Source organism: Chinchilla lanigera, unplaced genomic scaffold (assembly GCF_000276665.1).
Source record: "Chinchilla lanigera isolate Chin_1 unplaced genomic scaffold, ChiLan1.0 scaffold00030, whole genome shotgun sequence".
Classification (NCBI taxonomy): Eukaryota; Metazoa; Chordata; class Mammalia; order Rodentia; family Chinchillidae; genus Chinchilla; species Chinchilla lanigera.
Genome location: NW_004955431.1, coordinates 9,840,101 through 9,859,742, shown reverse-complemented (window position 1 = coordinate 9,859,742; position 19,642 = coordinate 9,840,101). Strand labels below are relative to the sequence as shown.

Below are 19,642 nucleotides of genomic sequence, written 5' to 3'. Positions count from 1 at the left end.
TAGTAGTGGCACTCAGAGTTCCTGAAACAGGTAAACCCAAACAAGGTGGAGCCACCCAAGCCCCTCCTGGAGCTTGCTTCAAGTATGGCAAAGGACACTGGGTACAAGACTGCTCCAACCCATGACCTCACTGGGCCCCTGCCCACTCTACAACCTCAAGGGCTGTTGGAAGTGGGACTTTTCTAGCCATCAGAGAGCGGGTAAGCCATCCAGTAATTCCTTGCACTCATAGGAGATCTCATTGCCACTAGATTCATCATTGGCCAATCTGCTTGGTCTTGCTGCTGAAGAGGATTGATGGGGCTCAGGGTCCCCTGCCCCCATTAGGGTATCCTTCTTGGAGCCCTGAGTCTCACTGGACATCTCAGGTAAGATGTTTTCTTTTCTTGTAGATATGGGGGCCACATATAGTGTTCTTCCTGAGTTTTCAGGCCACTGTATTAGATCCACAGTCTCCATAGTGGGAGTTGATGGCCAGCCTACACAGCCCCTATGAACAGGACCTATGCACTGCAGGTACCAAACTCTTTTTTTCACTCACAGTTTTCTAGTAAGACCAACATGTCCCACACCCCTTTTAGGCAGGGATCTCCTCCAAAGGCCTAACTTCTTTACCTTCTCCCTCCCCACAGTTATTGTCCTCCAAATCCCATTGTAGCGTGCTACCAGCCCATTCCCTCCACGTCCTCTTTCCCTTTTTGAGCTCATAGTTTGGGACACTCCTAATCCCACTCAGGCTACTCATGCTTCACCTATACTCATATGCCTCAAAGATCCTTCAGTCTTCCCTTGCGTTCCCCAATACCTCATAGCTCCCAAACATCAGCAGGGTCTCAAACACATAATCAAGCACTTTTTAGAAAATACTTTTCTCAAAGCTACCCACTCACCCTACAACACTCCCATTCTCCCGGTACTCAAGCCCAATGGTACCTATTGCCTAGTCCAAGACCTCAGGGTAACTAACAATGCTGTTAGCACAGTCCACCCAGTGGTGCCAAACCCTTACACTATGCTCTCTCATATTCCTCCCTCCACTACCCACTTCACAGTCTTAGATTTTAAAGATGCCTTTTTCACTATCCCTTTACACCCTGACAGCCAAGATATTTTTGCTTTTACATGGACTGATCCAGACACTCTCAGGTCTCTACAACTCACATGGACAGTCCTACCTCAAGGCTTCAAAGGTAGTCCTTACTTCTTTAGCCACACCCTCACTGCTCACCTCACAGCACTTGACCTCAAACCCAGCACCCTCCTTCAGTACATAGATGACCTCCTTTTATGTTCTCCCTCTCACAGTCTGGCTAGCAGCCACTCTCCTCAATTTCCTCACCAACCGTGGGTAATGGGTCTCTCCTGCCAAAGCTGAAATAGCCTCCCCAAAGGTCAAGTATCTGGGGCTTACACTTACTCCCACCACTCACTCCATCACTACTGATTGCAAGGCAATCCTCCAAAGTCTCCAAGTACCCACAACCAAGCAACAAGTCCTACCTTTTCTTGGGCTAGCCAACTTCTTTTGTCTCTGGATTGATAAGACTTCTTGTCCTTGTGACTTTCTCAGGGTGGATAGAGGCCTTCCCTACTGCTCGGGAGACTGCAGATGTAGTTGCTAAGGTTCTCATATAGGACACTATTCCCAGATTTGGACTGCCTCGGACTATCCAGTCAGATGATGGCCCAGCATTTATCTCCCAGATAACCCAACAGGTCTCTTTGAGCCTTAACATTACCAGGCATTTACACATACCATACCATCCACAATCCTCCGGCAGAATAGAAAAGGTAAATGGTCTCTTAAAGACAGACCTCACAAAACTTATCCTAGAGTTACACCTGCCATGGCCTCAGCTTCTCCCCTTATCGCTAACTAGAGGGGAGAAGGGCACTCCCTAAGGCACCTACTTTTCTTAGTCCTTTTGAGCTCATGTACAGTAGGCCATTTCTGCTTCACGACTTCCCAGCTCCTGATAACCTTCCCCCTACTGCTGATTACATTCCAGTTTTATCCTTCCTCCAACACCTGATACAACAGTATGCTGACCTCTGTCTTCCACAATCCGTAGATGGTACACAGCCAGAGCCTTCTATAGCCCCTGGAGACTTAATATATCTCAAATCTTTTAAGCCCACAGGATTACAGCCAAGATGGTCTGGACCCCACTTAATCGTGCTTCCAACACCCACTGTGATCAAGGCTGCTAGCCTCTCATCCTGGTTCCATGTGACACAAGTGAAGATGTGCCCTAACAACCCAGCTACTCCAGATTCCATGCCTTCAACACTGGAGTGGTCATCCAGGTTCTATCCCCCACCTGCCTCAAACTCACTAAGACCTCTAGTGTGTTGCTGGGGTAACCAATGTATTTCTACTCTGCTTGGATTTTAGTACTCCTTGTCCTGATAATCCTCACATTTGCAGTCAGACTCAGGACAGTCTGCCTGAAAGATTCTCAATTCTCACATAAGACAACTCTTATATTTCTCTACTTTCCGGTTACTCTTGGGCTCCACACTCTTAACTGTTTACCTTACCACCATCCTCAACAGACACACTTCTCTGCCATTCTCCACAACCGTTTTCAAACATGATACAACTTCCAAGTCTCATATTCCTTCTCTCAGTTCTTTTCACTCCATCTCTGGCCACACAATCGCAATCCATTTAGACCCTAACATTCTCTCTATCTGACCCCAAGGATTGAGAGGGTCTCACAACTTTACTCCCTCAAATCCTAAAGTCACATACGTGATACCCTACTGTCAAATTGTCCCAATCCAACTTACTTGGAAGGTGGGAGAGATTTTAACATTAACAGGTTTTGGAAACCGAAAGTGTTCATCTCCTGTCAGGGTCTGTTGCTTCCCGATTAGTCTGTATCTTACCCCTCGACCATCCACTCTCTGCCAATGTAAATGCATTGATGCCAGTGTCTACTATTATGACACTCGGGCATGTGAAATCATAGTCATCAATCACACTAGATGCATCTTCAAAGATGCAGGCCCATTCATGTCAGCCTGGTTTACAGACTGGAGTGATGGTGCCAGGCAAGTGGCATTTTGTATCCCTAGTGTGGCACACTCTCAACCTCTTTTGGGTAAAACTAGAGGACTGGTCTTTCCAATCTCCTATAATATAAATGATGGCTGGTGGTATTAGCATGCACCCCCTCAGGGAGCACCTAATGGCAACTTCCTAACTATAAAAACCCAACTAATTACCCCACTTTCTATTGATATCCCAGCTTACCCCACAACTGTCCTACAACAAAAAATCATCCCCCCTATTCCTCAGCTCCTCTCACATGCCTATGACACTCTTGCGCATTCCTCAAACCTTACAGAATGTTGGCTCTGTGTTTCTTACCAGCAGGATCTATACATGATAGCTCCCACACACTGGAATACCTCTCACCTGTCTTTTCCACATAACCCAGCCATGGTAGGTTCCCTATTGATCCATCACTCTCAGTAGTGGTCAGCCAGTCTCACCTGCCTAATCTCCCAGGTCAAAAACTCCTCCCTTAATCTACAAGATTTACCCCACTGTACTCATTACATTACACACACACAACGTCATATGCCCACCCAAGGGATGGTTTATAGGATGTGAAAAGGTAGCATATACTTGTCTCCCTCCAAGATGGACAGGATCATGCATGTTGGTCCTCCTAGTCCCAGCCCTAACAATAAATTCTCAAAATACCACAGAAGTTTCTCTTCTATCCCAAGCTCAAGACATTCATCCAAACTGCAAGACTAGAACCACTCACATTCCAATCCTTATAGGAGCAAACATCTTTGTAGTTCTCGGGGTAGGCCTTGGGGTAGGAGGAATTCAAGCCTGAACAGCATAATGCGACCCTGTTTCAAAAGGACAAAAAATAAAATAAAATAATAAATAACAAAATCTCAGCATTACTGTTGCCATAATTCTTTTACTCTGAAATCTGAAAAATCAAAAATAAATTTATATATTAATTAAGAATCTGCAATTCAAGTAATTCATTTAAAAAGGCATATAATTTGTGCTCTATAAGTCTAGCTAGGTCCTCACTTGTGTCCATACCAAAAAGAAATAAAAAACAAATAGAAGTATCAATAGGCTCCTGTTGCCAGAATAATTCTTAGTCCCAAATAAAAAATGTCTTATTCAGGAAGATATGAACACATTAATACAAAAACTGAGGAAGGTAACTCTGCTTTGCTTTGTAACCACTAGTCATATATAACAGAACTAATGAAGATGATGAACAAGTAGAAATAATTTCTTTGAAACAAAAACTACATAGCTTTTCACAAGTTAAAAAATGTAGTCCCAGTCAAAAATTAGTAAGTGTCACATAAGTATCTTTACAAGATTATTAAGCAAGAGATGGAAAGTTAATGAAGTCAAAGGAAAATATTGCGAATTAGCATATAGGTATCTCTTCATTATTACTCTGACTAGTGCAGTTTTTGAAAAATCTTGGAAAATTCTACTCAAAACTATATTCTTGACTCAGTCATAGCACTACTGATGATGAATTTAAGGTCACATTTAAAAGATCAAATATTTTATATTTATTGACTAATGTACAGGACAATACTAATGTATGTTTAGCATGTTCTTGTAACAGCTTTATTGATGTATAAATCACAAAGAATACAATTAACCTACTTAAAGCATGAAATTCATTGATTGTCAGTATATTCACAGACTTCAGCAACTGTCATCACCATCAGTTTGAGAATATTTTCCATACCCTCAGCCAAAAACCCTGTATCCATTAACAGCCTTCCCCATCATCAACACTCCCCAGCCCGAGGCAAATCCTAAACTACTTTCTATCTCTATAGGTTTGCCTATTGTAAAAAGTTTATATAAGTGGCACTATGTATTATGATGTCTTTTATTGCTGGACTCTTACGATAATGTTTTCAAGAATTATCCATGTTATACCACGTAACAGTACTTCATTCTTTTGAAAAATAATCCCCGTGTGGATATACCGTATTTTATCTCAGTAAGCATTGGGGCTGTTTTCCTTCTTTCGCTGTTATGAATTACTGTACACATTTTTATGTGGACATATTCTTCCATTTCTCTCATACATAGGAGTGGAAATGCTGGACCGTATGTTTATTCTGTATTTAACCATTTGAGGAACTTAATTTTCCAAAACTGCAGTACCATTTTACATCCCCACCAGCAACGTATGAAGATTTCAATTCCTGCACATCCTTGCCAAAACTCACTATTCTCTGTCTTTTTTATCCTGTTCTAGTAATTTTTTATTTTGCCATTCTATGGACTGAAATGAACCCAGGGATGCTCTACTACTGAACTATGTTCATAGCCCTTTTAAAGTGGTTTTAAATTTTGGGACAGGGTCTTGCTAAGTTGCTCAGGTCAAACTCAAACTTGCAGTACTCCTACCTCAGCTTCCCTAAGTGCTGGGATTATAGGCATGAGCACTTATTTTTAATAAATGGTATTCATTGAGGCAGGAGGGTCACAAGTTCAAGCCTGTGCAACTGAATGACTTAATAAGATCTTATATAAAAAATTATTTTAAAAAAAGCATGACACCCAAAATAGTTCCAACCAAGTTAACATTTGAATGTGGAAGAGTCCCTGTGGTAAAACATTCAACTAATATACCATCCTCAGTCTCAATCTAGTTTCCATAGGAGCTTACCTCTATGTCAAAGAAATAAACATTTATTTTTCATTAATAATTGTAATTGCTATAGTATTTAAATTATCAATTTGCTGCTAATGCTAGGAAACCTGGTATAAGACATAAAAATCTAGTGTTTGTCTAGTAATATGGGTCATGGCACCTAATATCTCTAGTTTATTTAAGAACAGGGAACATATTTCCAAATAGTCCCAATACAGAATAACTTACAGGAAGTTGCTTTGTATTTCTCTGCATTACATTCTAAAGTCACATAAAGATTTTTTTGGCTATATGTAATGTACGTATCCTTCCTTAAAGAAATATCTGTAGAGGTACTGTAGTTACAGAAGTGCATTTGGTATTCATCACTGCTTTCACTGCTGGTATTCATTACTGAACAAAATTTAAGTTTAGTTCTACATATAGGTAAAAAAAAAACAAAAACCACCATTAGGTAAAGGCTATAATCTGTGCGACTTCTGGAAATGTGAAGTCCGATAATTCCACTTTTTAAAATGGACAAATATAATATATATGGATATATTCCCAACCAAGATTATGTGTTGTAACCAAGTTATGTAACCAGGATTATGTAACCAAGTTACACAAAAACTGTCTAAATGACAAAGTCTAAATATGAATAAAAACATCCAGTAAATTTTACAGATGCTCAAAAAAACTCTTATCCTCATTCTATCTCTATATCTAGACTTGAATACTGTGACACTTGCAAAAACTATGCCATCATTGTGAATTAATGATAATAAAATGATTTAAGTCACCAAGTACTCAGTGGCAGGACCAAGCAGGCACTTTCTAAAATGGTGATAAAACTTAGAAATTATATATTTTTCCTTTGTCATTTTACAGGTGTGGAAAATGAAGACAAAGTAAAGGAATTTGCCTAAGACCACGTAAGTTTATGGTAAAGTGGGAAATATAAGCAGCATGACTGGAGATTGTTCCCATAAAGCCGTGATATTTCAATCAATTTAGTAAGTGTTTGGTTTGAAATTTTGTTTAAATGTAAACAGCTGAGCATGATATAAGCTAACAGTACAAAAATTTTTGTAAACTCATGTTTTTAGCTGAGAGCCAGTCAGAAACCAATGTAACAGTAATATTACTATTAGAGAAAATCATGACTATATTATTAAAAGCAAGTGTAATGATGTCAACCTTCAAGTTTTTCAATATACACTTAAAAATCACAAGCACTTCTATTAGATATTTTAGGGTTACAGAGAAAATCCCATTCATGCAAATGAGAGAATAAACTTCTGTAAGAACTAGAGAAGATTTGGCAGCTCTTTCTTATCTTATTTCATTCCCTGAATAACACATTAAACATTAACTTCACAAGATGAATATTATACATGAAAAAAAAGAAAAGGAAAAAGTTGAAATCCATGCAGTTCTGAAATCACTGGTGGAGTTTTGGAAGATGATTTGATCTTGTAATCTTTTTTACTGGTCCTCTCTTAGCAGTCTTCTGATTAACTGGATTGTATCTTCCCCTGAAATAAGGTAAGCATTGATCATGATTTTTCAATCACCATTGTGTACAACATAAACATTATATGCCATATTTAGAGAACTGTATATTGTGCTTAGTTCTTTAGTCCAGTCTTTCACATGAAAATCTTCCTGCGCATATTTTCTGCTTACCGTGCATTCTTAGGCAGATTTCTTTGGGCAGCTTCCCTTTGCTGGGCCAAAACACCTGATACAATTTCAAAGAGGAGAGGTTTACTTTGGCTCACAGTTTCAGAGGTTTCAGTCCATACTCACTTGGCACCAAGGCAGAAACATCATGGAGGAAGTGCATGGTGGAGGAAAGTTGCTCAACTCATGGCATCTCAGACACAGAAAGCAGGGGAAGGGCCCCAAAAGAGGAGTCCAGAGACCAGACATATTACACAAGGTCATACACCTATAACACACCCAAATACATCCAGAAGTGTGCTTTACTTATCTCTTAGGCATTTCTCAAGGCAATCACGTTGAAAGCCATCACAGCAGTCATGTGTTATACCACATCACTATAGCTACAGGGGCAGCCAACTGAAGTGTAGATACTCCAAAGGCTGGGAAATAGACTATCAGACACCCCAATGTGAAAAAGCTCTGCCTGAAAGCAGAAAGAGAGAAAGAGAGACAGAGGGAAAGAGGAAAGGAGGGGGGAGGGAGAGAGAAAGAAACAGAGAGAATGAATGAGAACAATATAAAGCAATCTGTGAATTCCTATTCTGAAATTTTAATGGGATCTTCTTTTCCTGATTGACTTATGTGTCTTTATAAATCTCATCTTCTAGGGGCCGGGGATTTAGCTCAGTGGAACAGCACCTGACTGGCAAGCGCGAGGTTGTGAGTTTGATTCCCTGCACCAGAAAAAAACAAAATATAAATAAATAAATAAATAAATCTCATCTTCTTTATATTCCTGCCCAAGACAATAAGAAACCACACTGATTCCACAAAATATGCTTTAAAAATATTTTAGTTAGGAGAATGATGTCTGTAAACACGACCAAATAAAAACCTGTCATTTTCCTAGTCATGAACAGAAAGTTCTCTCCTCCATAAATTGACAAAAATGGCCAATGAATTTTTCATTTCTCTGGAAATTTATGAAAGTCTTGTAGCAATTCTAGAGAATTTATTAAAAAAAACTCAGTGGAAACTAGTCGTAGCAGCCAACTATGTAGCATTTTTAACTTGCTGTGCTCTTACCCATTGCTCCTCACTTTCTTCCAGAGCTCTGTAGTAGCCTTGAAAACTAACAGCCCAAAATTCTACTGAAAACCATAGCCTGGCAGACATCCACAGTGGACAGAATGGGATTGGAATTCTTTTAAAGCCTCATTACTTTCCAGAGCACTTTCATGATTTAAGCAATACAGTGATTACCTGAAAGACTCACTTACAAAGCTAGTTAAGAAATGATCCAAAGTCAAAAGCTTTTCCTCTCAGGGTATTTGATGAAACAGTTAAAAGCTATTGTTTAACTTTCTGGCTACCTGTGTTCATAAATAATAGTAGAGGCCAAAGGGGCAAAATGGGAAGCTTAAAAGGAAAAGTTGAAAAGTAAACACTAATTAACTCTAACACATATGTAACTTTCTCCATTGGGCTGTGCGCTTCCTCAGGAAAGACTTAAACAGGCCCTAACTTCTTGCCTCTAGCTGACCTAGAGGCACTGCAGAAGCAAGAAGTAAAGGTTAAGGTAGAGTTATAATTTGCCTGTTGAAAGCATGCCCAAACATATAACTGAGCCCCTCAGCAAATTTGGGGAGATTTTACTGATTTCACACATTTAATGATCCCTGTCCAGTCATTAGCTAACCACCTAGCTAACTAACCAGAGACTTTAGTGACCACATATGGCAAAGAAAACCGACTTTACAGAATGATTTCAGGAAAGTTACTGGTGACGGTGCATGCTTATAATCCCAGAACTCTGAGAGGTTGAGCAGGGGGATTACAAATTCAAGCTCAGCCTGGGTCACTAAATTACCAGTGAGATCCTGTCTCAAAATAAAACATAGGAAGAGGGCTGGGGATGTAGCTTAGTGCAAACACTTTGTGTTCAATCCCCAATGTTGCAAAAAACAAACAAAACCCAGAAAAAATACTGAATAAAAATGAATGACAACAGCTACGACAAACAAGCCTGAGAAGGAAAAAGAATCCGATATGAGGGTGGCTACATGATATTATTTTAAATGATGTTCAGTTTTTAACAATAACAAAAAATATTACAAGGCATGTAAAGAGATGAGAAAGTATGGCCTTGTGTAAGAAAAAAGGTAAGCAATAGGAAGTCCAGATGTTAGACTCTAGACAAAGATTCTAAATTTACTATTTAAAATACATTCAAAAAACTAAAGATGACCATATCTAAAGAACTGGAGTAAAATATGAGAATAATGTTTTGCCACATAAGTAATATCAATATTAAGAGATATAAATTACTTTCAAAAAGAACCAAATAGACATTCTGGGCTGAAAAATAAAATAACTGAATGAGGAGTTCAGTAAAAGATTTTTAACAGCACATGAGAGCAGGCAGAAGAATCAGTGAAGCTGAAGATATATCAACTAAGATTACTCAGTTTGAGCAACAGACAGCAAAGAATATAGAAAAATGAGAGCTTCAGAAACCTATGGAATAATTTTATATATGTATAAAATATTAACAAGGATGTGGAGAAGTTGGAACCCTAATACATTGCTGGTGGGAATATAAGTTGTAGAGCCACTTCAGAAAGCAGTTTGGCAGTCCAGAGTTGTATTCCCATCTATATACCCAAAAGAACTGAAAACATAAACATAACATTTGTACAGGTATATCCACAGCAGCATATTTATAATAGTGAAAAGGTATAAACAGCCCAAATGTCCATCAACTGATGACTGGATAAATGGTGGTATACCAAAAACTGGAATGTAATTCAGTCACAAAAAAAGGAGTAAAGTACTGGTACATACTCCAACATATATGACTCTTGAATAAAATTATTGTGACAAGAAGCCAGACACACAGCCATATATTTCACACTTCCATTCATATGGCATAACAAAAATAGAAAAATCTACAGAAAAAAAAGTATATTAGTGATTACCAAGTATCAGTGGGAGGGAGGGATGGGAACTGACTTCTAATAAGTGGGACATTTCTTTGTGAGAAAAGAAAAATATTCTAGAATTAGTGGTAGTGGTTACACAATCTTGTGATCGCAAACATGTACCAATACATTTTTTATATCATATATTACTTAATTGTTTTAGTTATATGTAAGTATATATGTGAACATACTGGGTCACAGTATTATATCAGTCACACTCAATGAAGTTTGGAAACCATTTTAGACACCTGAGTATTGTGGTTTTTAATTAAATGAGAGTAGCTAGGTTCCTTGAAATATTATATAAAAGTGTTGTAGATTTGTTACTTGCAGTTTTAAATTGTCATATTTTTTTCACAATATTTTGTTATTTTGCAAATTATTTATACACAATAAAGCATGATACACTGAAGAGTAATGATTATAGCTAATGTTTATTGAACTAGAGGTTTTTCAATAACCTGGAATTTGCATACCAACCATTCAACTTGGCTTTTATCATCTTTATTTTACAGGTAAGTAGAATGAGTTTGAAAGTATATCCTCTCAAGGCACATTAAACAATATGTGGTGTAGACAAAATTTATTTGTCTAGTGGCTCCAAAACCAGTCCAAATCTACATTTACTACCTTCTCACCACTTTTAAAAATACCTTTATTAGTTACAAATATTTACATTGTTATTTTGACTTAGGACTTCCATAAGCTATCTACAGGATGGATTTATTTTATTTTTCCTCATTTAATATAATTAAAACTGGTTTTATTTTATTTTTTAGTCAGTATTTTCTTATCATCATCCAGGTAAATAACTGACTTCAAATTATACATATTCCTATAGAAAATACTAAAATGTATAAATCAAAACCATCTAAAATCCCAAACTATTTTGCATCTTTTTACTACATAAGTAAATATTTTTTTCTATATCAATTTATGTATACTTCTAGAGTCTAATTTTTGCAGTAGTATAATATTATAATAAACTATGGAATTATCCCCTTATTGTTGGATGTGTTGGTTGTGTTTCTTTACTCTGTTTTTTTAATCAAAAGGAGGTTTCTCTAACAATCTGTCTTTTAATGAGTCCTAAAATTAACTTCCCACAGATGCTTTTATTCCAGACCACTAAAGAATGCATTTTTCCCCCTCTATATACTAAATAATTTATTTAGTACATTCCAAATTCAACAGTGATAAGCAATAGGTCCAACTGTTTCAGATTTGTCTGATTTACTCAGTCCAATCATTGGATTGGTTTCTGCTGAATCAGGTCCAATTATTGGTAGTAAGAGAATGGTGACATTTCTTCACACAAATATGGCTGGAGAGTATCCCAGGACTGGAGAGTACTTATCAGAGAAAAGGAGATTCCCATGATGTATCCAATACACTGCATAAGTCAATGTCTTAAGATCATCATTGTGATATCTTGGATGTTGAATGTTACTAAGGTCCATGTGCTAAAGGCTTGGTCCCACGGTGGTGCTGTTGGGAGGCAGTGGAGCCTTAGGAGGCAGGGCCTGATAGGAAACCCTTAGGTCACTGGGGCCACATCCTTGAAGGATATAGTGGGGGCCCAACCCTTTCTTCTTCCTTTTTACTCTCTAGTTTGTGCTATGGGTGATTTTGCTCTATTATATGTTATCACTGTTTTGTGCTGGCTTGCTACAGATCCAAAACAATGGGACCAATTGATCCGAGACTGGAGCCTCTGAACCTCTGAGCCAAAAGAAATCTTTTCTCTTTATAAGTTAATTATTTCAGGTATTTTGTTGTAGACAGAAAGTTGACTGACACAAGCATATATGAGAATATCAACCAATGCAAACATTCTATGTCATTGATACATGATCTATAAAACATTGTTTAATGCATAGTATTTACAGAAAAATGTACAAAACATAAACTTACAGCTCTATAAATTGTAACCACTCCCCAAGTTAATAGAATACTGCCTCATACTAGAAGATAACCTCATGTCCTTCCTTTATTAGTCCCTTTCTCCTTAACATTTGTCATTGCTGTTTATTTCACAGTTTACTTTTAGCTGTTTTGAAGTTTTGTAAATGGAAATATATATTTCCTTTCATTTTTTACCTCTTCCACTAAAAACAATGAATTATATGTTATGCAAGCTCTAGTTTGTTTCTGTTATTTATATATTATATATGTAAATATATAAAATTGTATTCATTCTATCATCGATGAACATTTAGGTTGTTTTCAGTTTTGACTGTCAATGAATAAAGCTGCTACAAACATGATCCTACAGGTCTTTTGTTATAAAGGTATGCACTATTCTGTAATATAACTAAGGAGTAAAATTTTTGAGCCATTCAGTAGGTGTGTTATCAGCTAAACATAAAATTAATGCTAAACAGTATTCCAAAGTGGCTGTATAAGTTTACGCTCCTACCAGCATGTATAAGTCATTTATTCCCACATATACTTGACAACACTTGGAATCATCAATCCTTAAAATTTGTGGTTGTATCTCATGATTTTCATTTGTGTTCTGTTAATGAGTAATGGTGTTGAGTACCTTCTTATGTGTCTGTTGGATATTTGTACATCCTTTCCTGTGAGGTACTCACACCAAAACTTGGTGACTCAAATACGAATCAAATTTGAATCATCAATAAAAGAAGGGGAAGGGGCTGGGGATTTAGCTCAGCAGCACAGCACCTGCCTGGCAAGCGCGAGGTCATGAGTTTGATTCCTGGTACCAGAAAAAAAACAAAAAAAATAAAAGAAGGGTACTAACTTCCAGGTTTAAGCCAGTAACTCAGAAAAACAATATTTTAAAGTGGTACCAATTATATACACTTAATTTGAAAGAATACAGGTATATAGAAATGCCTCTGCTTCATGAGCTTTGGGTTATAGTTTCACAAAGTAAAGGACTTTTTCATCCATTTGTTTGACCATTCATTTACTCAGAAATTCACTAAAAACTTATTTTTTATATACCAATATAAAATGCTTGGCACTGTATTCAACACTGGGTTTAATTAAAAATGGAAATAATAGATTTGGCATTAAGCATGAACTGTGCTAAAGGACATGAACCAGCTGAATAGAGAAGCAATCCCATACTGTGTCACATATCGCTTTGTACCAGCACCTTAAACTCTGTTCAGACCGGTGGCATGGAGGGACACACAGAAAAGCTAATCATCAGCCTGATATACAGCTGCTGCCACATAAGGAGGTAAGCAGGAATGCATTTGGCACAGGTGATCTACTCAGATATCCTGTAGTAGTAACTTGCCAAATTTTGGTAGTAAGTAGACAAGGACACTAGGCATAGTCTAGAAAGAATGTGGTAGACAGGGACTCAGATTCCACAGGGATAAGGACCTAGGTCATTCAGCCAGGAAAAGCAAAGCCCACGCTTGGATCATGAATGAATCAGTTTGCTATGTAGACTGTAGATACACCGAAGCCCTACTCTCTCTGCCTAAACCTGGTTATTTTTCTTCCCCTATAGATGTTGTTCCTATGAATGCTGTAGTAATAAACTTCTCCATGCTGATTCCCATTTCAGAGTTGGTGCCCTTAGAGATCTAACCTATAACAGTATTCAACAGAAAACCATATAGTTCCCACAGACAGTCTAGTGATTATGTATGTATGTGTGTGTGTGTGTGTGTGTGTGTATAACTAGAATGAAGATTTGCAAAATATTTTCTTTTGCTGTTTAAGCAAATTTGAAGGAGAGGTGGTAACTTTTTAAAAGAAATTTGAAATGGAATTATAAATATAAAAATAAAAAATAACTAAGGTGGTTTCTCAGAAGAAAGATAATTCAGCAGGCTTGTTCTTGTTGGAAAAGTCTGCCTTTGGCTGGTGTGGAAATTTAATAGTTAAGAGTTCCCTACCCTGATATAAAACTTTAAATAATAAGAATGTATTCCTGTGTCTACTTGTTTATATTAACAGAATGCTTTGTACTGAACCTATTTACCTTCTGGGAGTTTGGAATTTGATAGGTACCAGGTAGAGGATGTCTACATGATTCACTTCTGATTTAAAAAACAAAAAACCTTGGGTACTAAGAACCTAACAAGCTTTCTGAGTGGATAAAACTTCATATGTTGTCATCTGTTGTCATAATTCATTTCTGGAATAATTAAATGGCTCTACAGAAGTTTGTACCTAGTTTCCTTAAACTTTATCCTATGAGCCTTTTTATTTGCTAATTTTAGTTTGTATCCTTTCTCTGTAATAAATTTTAGCCACAAGTACAAATATCTGCTGAGTCCTGCAAGTCTTTCTCGTGAATTAGTGAATATGAGAGTGGCCTTGGGGTACCCTGAACACAGTAGCATAATAGGTTTTATAGAGAAATCCTTTGTCTGAACTTACTTTAATAATGCAAACTACATTTTATATCCAAAGATGAAAGTGCATAAGGATAATGAATTAGAATATAAATCATCTATGACTAGACAAATTTGGGCAAAATTGCTGTATCTTTAATCTCTAATTAATCTCTCCTACACCATCAATTAACCAAAGAAACTTGCTACACTATACATCCTATGAGGACCTCTTGCCTTGACTTGTACTTGAAAAGGATTCTCATTTATCACTGATTATGTATCAATTTAATCCTTAGTATTAAGTTATATATGAATATATATACCCCTAGATGGGATGAGGTTGAATAAAACAAAGAATATTTGAATAATTCTTCTGTACCTAGTACAGAATCAGGAAAGACTGTGTGTACATATAACCTCCTAAATCTCTGTTCTTATCCTAAATTGGTTTCTGTAAGGAAACAAACTATACTGTCATCTACATTTATTTCAGTGTCTACTGCAATGAAAATATGCTGTATTTCTTCACTAAAACGGTTAAGAATGACATTTTAATTGTAATACAATGTCAATAGTGTAGTTTTAAGCTCCCCTTGAGTAATGCATTGGCTTAACTTGAAAAATAGTATCTTACCATGTGTGAGGACTGAAAATGTTTCCAGGATCTAAAAAATGTGTATAAGCACTGACCAGAAACCATAAACAAACTTCTTTATGTTCTCTTATGATCTATGTTGCCATAAAATCAACTTCCAAAATATAACAGACACCTGCTTTATCAGTACCATTTACAAGCAAATATAATTAATTAGAAAGGAAAGACATAGCTAAACTTACGATTTTACTAGAATCTCTTTCATTCTAGGCAGTTGTTCCATCTGTTGCCTTTTAGAAATTTGATGTGAGCCAGAGCCCTGAAATTAAAAAAAAAACAAGGAGTGTTTATCCTTTTATTTCTACTGCAATGATTGATTTTGGCAATACTGAATTGAGAATTGTCAGTTAATTCTTTCACAACCAGACCCTTTGGTAGCATGTGTAAAAAAAGCTGAAGAATAGTGGGAAATTCTGGCCCTCACCAGAATCATCAAGCTTCCACAGAGTCTGGAAATTTCCCTACTTTATCCCCAAAGTCCATGTGGTTCAAAAAAAAAAATATGGAGGAAACTATGAAACTCATATTATCCATGTGGTTCAGATCATTAGAAGATTTTGTAGTATACACTACATGTGAAACATGCACCTTGACAGTAGTGTAAATAAGATTACTGTTTTATCTAAGCAGTACTAGTAGATGTAGTGAGGCAGAAATATATATAAAATAATAATTTCATTTTTGTCTACTTAAAAATTCTTCCAAGATATAGAAGCAGTAATCCAGCAATTGAGGTTGATTACCTTAAAGACAGAATCTGAAGCCACAAGTGAATAAGATCATTAAGGGCACACAGAGAAGAGGACTGATTATACAAAAATGGGAAAACAACTTTTAAGGGTAACCCATCAAACATAGGACCACCATTTAAGCAACAGGAACTCCCCCACGCACTTCTCATTGTGAAAGTCAAGTGTGTATGTGGGGGCAGGGTGGTTTTCAAAGAAGTGAGCCTGATCAACAGGTAAAATGCCTCAGGTGGGGTCAGAAACAGGATGAAACAGGTTAAGGAGCAAAAGGCAAATCTAATATATATCCACTTTTTCATGAAGTTTGGCTGAGTAAACAAAATCTTAGATGGCAGTAGTTTTATGAGACTGGCCGAACTCACTGTGTAGCCTGGGCTGACCTTGAACTCAGGGCCTCAGCCTCCTGTCTAAGCCTCCTGAGTTCTGGGATTACAGGCATGAGCTACCACATGCAGCTGGATTGCTTTTTCTTTATGACAAGAGGGTGAACAGCTGGGCATGGTGGTACAGAACTATACTCCCAGCACTCTGGGAGACTGAGGGAGGAGAATCATAAATTCAAGCCTACCTGGGATAATTTAGTGACTTATCAAAATCCCATCTCAAAAAAAGGAAAAAAAGGAGAGGGGGCTGGATTTGTAAATACAAAGGCCCTGGGTTCAATTCCAAGTAGTGCGAAAAAGAAAACAAAAGGCGTAACAGGAGTAATACATAAAGATATGGATATATGTGAAGGTAAAAAGCAGAGCGATTAGATTTCACACTTGCTAGAGCTCTTTTATCATTTAAGATATTAGATCGTTACTAAGTAGCAGGTTTGGGTGTTTTAAAGCAAAAAATGGAATTCACTCATTGCTTCATTCATTCAGTAAATGTCACTGAGCATGTGCTACCATTATATTAAGGAAAGGAGCACAAATACAACTCATGGCTCTGTTTGGGGAAACAGTGAGAACAACAGGAGATTACAACGAGGGCCTTGATAAAGACTTGCACAGAGCTTTATAAACATACAGCAGATGCGACTAATTCCGGCTCTGCATGGAAGCGTAACCATTTAGGAACTAAAGCAAGGATATTCTAGGTAGAAGAACACCAAGAGTCTCGGGCATGAATCAGCATGATATAAGCAGGAATTTGCATAACCTTAGATATTAGAAGATGTTACTAGGAATACATGTGCAGAAACGGGAACAGCCATGTCAGAAAGGACCTTGTAGACCACACTAAGGAGTACTGCTGTCATCCTTTGGACAGTACATACTGAAGATTTTCAATCCACATCACAGTATGTGCATTAAATGTTGATAACTCGGGCATCAGAGAAGAAAAATGAGTACGATGAAGACAAGCCTCTGATAGCTCTACTACTGAGATTGTACCTCAACTACTAGATTTAAACATGAGGAATTCCATTTTAAGATGAACAATAACAAAAGAGAATTATCCAAAGGCAACGGAAATGCCTGGACAGTCTGGAACCTGGGTCAGGAGAGGTGGCTAAGTTGGTAATTTGACAGTCTAGATCAGAAACAAAACAAAATAAAAACTATGGGAAACTGAGAACTGTTTCTAAATCTTTGAACAATTATCATGTAGAAAGAGCAATGTAGATTTGTGTTCTTCAGAGAATGAAAGGAAGACCAATGGATGTTAAGGATGTTCAAAAAAGGAGAACAGGGCTGGGGTTATAGCTCAGCAGCAGAGCACCTGCCTGGCAAGTACAAGGTCCTGAGTTTGATGCCAGTACCAAAAACAAAACAAAAACCTCAACAAGAAAGGACAGTAAGGAGTATCGTGTGATATGGTAACAATTCTGGCAGTTAGAACTACCTGACAGTGAAACAGAACTATCTCAGGTCCCTCTTCAGTAAATCAGAAGCATTATATCCAATGATCTCTAAAATCAATTGCCAGAATTCTGTATTTCTGGGAACAGTATCTAAATCTTAAACTTCAGAGGTATTTCAACAGGCTGTTAGTCTTCACACCTGACTTTTCAGTCATACAGTATACCGTGAATTCTTAAAAAGCAGATTCTGTACTCTATACACACTGTGTAAATTAGAAGAATACATAGATGGACAAACTCAGTTTTACTCAAAACAGTGCATCAAGACTGATCTAAAAATCACAGACAGCAGCAGAAGTATAAACAGTAGATTCAGCAAATAGCTTTAGTTATCTACCAGAAAATCAATTATTTATGTAGTCAACATAGAAAGAACTATAAATCACTCATTAACCTTTCCAGTCACCATAGTATCTGCATGACCAGAACTGCCTTTGACTGTAGAGATTAACAATTCACTCTAGAGTGAAAATCCTTATTAACATTTATACAGGGGACAGTATTAACATCTTCCTGAGAATCTGTTAAAATCGGCTTTGATTGTATAGTCAGTGATCCTGTATAGCAGAGTAGGATTATCCCACCTAAATGAATTTTTCAGATAAACAAAGGTAACTGAATGCGTCAAGGGCAAAATAACTTTACTTTCAACCTTAAAAATATCCTTCACTACACTGAAGGAGTTTTATATATAGATCACTTTTTCTTTCTGTTTTTTTATTTTTATTTTTTGGTACTGGGAATTGAACTCAGGACCTCACACTTATCAGGCAGGCACTGTGCTGCTGAGCTATATCCCCAGCACTAATCACTTTTTTTTAATGAGTTAGGCATTACATTATCTACATAAATTTCTATATTATGTTCAGTTTGGTAAATAGTTTTAAACACTGACTTTATGCCATTCTTTGCACTAAGTGTTGCAAGAGTCAGGCCCCCTAACTGACCTCAGGGAAGAAGCAACAGCTAAGTAAAACAAATGTACGTCTTAGCAAACACTAAAAGTTAAGCAGAAATTCTGATGTCATGACACAGGAGCTAGTGAATTCTGGAAAGAAAAACAGGAAAATAATCTTCACCATTCAGAAACTATTACACCAGCCATTTCACTCAGTACTTCACAAGCATTATGTCTAAACACTTACAGAATCCTGACATTGATACTGATTTCAGATACTAATTCTTCCTTGCTACAGAGATGAGGAAAGAAATTAAGACCCAGACAAGTCACAAACAGTATGTTCAGAGCCCAGATTCAAATCTAAATTTGTGATGGCCCCATAGTTCACAGTGCTTTCATCATGTCAAGGCCTCATAAAGGAGGCAGTATCTGCACTAGACTTTGAAGGGAGTGGATTTGGCATATATGAGAAGAAATATATTCTAAGCAGAGTGTGGGGTCAGAGTGAAAGCATAAGGACACCTGTGCCACAGGAGAAAGCAGTGCTTCCAATCCAGCATCAAGGACCAGGTCATTTGAATTCATTGTCCATTTTATGGACAAGAGACTACAGGGATTAATGCTATCTTGACTCCATTTCCTACTTAAACTCCATCAGTACTACAAATCCAAGTTTCCCTTTATTCACTGTAGCCCTAAGTTTCATTTTCAACTTTTTCTACATATTACATTATTGGCTTCAATATCCAAACTAATTCTTCCTCTGAATTGCTTTATCAATCTCCCTATCAGTGGTGGCAAACCTATGGCATGCACACCCAGCAAGCTGTTTGTATCACTGAAAGGTCTAAAAG

At 37.3% G+C, this 19,642-nt stretch overlaps 1 protein-coding gene across 3 annotated transcripts in view; it reads right to left on the bottom strand.

The window, feature by feature from the left end:
* Positions 1-6,798: 6,798 nt before the first annotated feature.
* Ccdc169 (coiled-coil domain containing 169) overlaps positions 6,799-19,642 on the bottom strand; it is a 58,651-nt gene continuing 45,807 nt past the window's right edge. For all 3 annotated transcript variants that reach the window (XM_005387687.1, XM_013515882.1, XM_005387688.2), the window contains 2 exons: positions 15,469-15,545; positions 6,799-7,192 (listed from right to left, as the gene is read on the bottom strand). In XM_005387687.1, coding sequence (XP_005387744.1) covers positions 7,099-7,192; positions 15,469-15,545 — 171 coding nt within the window. In that variant the 3' untranslated portion in view covers positions 6,799-7,098. The remainder of the gene's footprint in view (positions 7,193-15,468; positions 15,546-19,642) is intronic.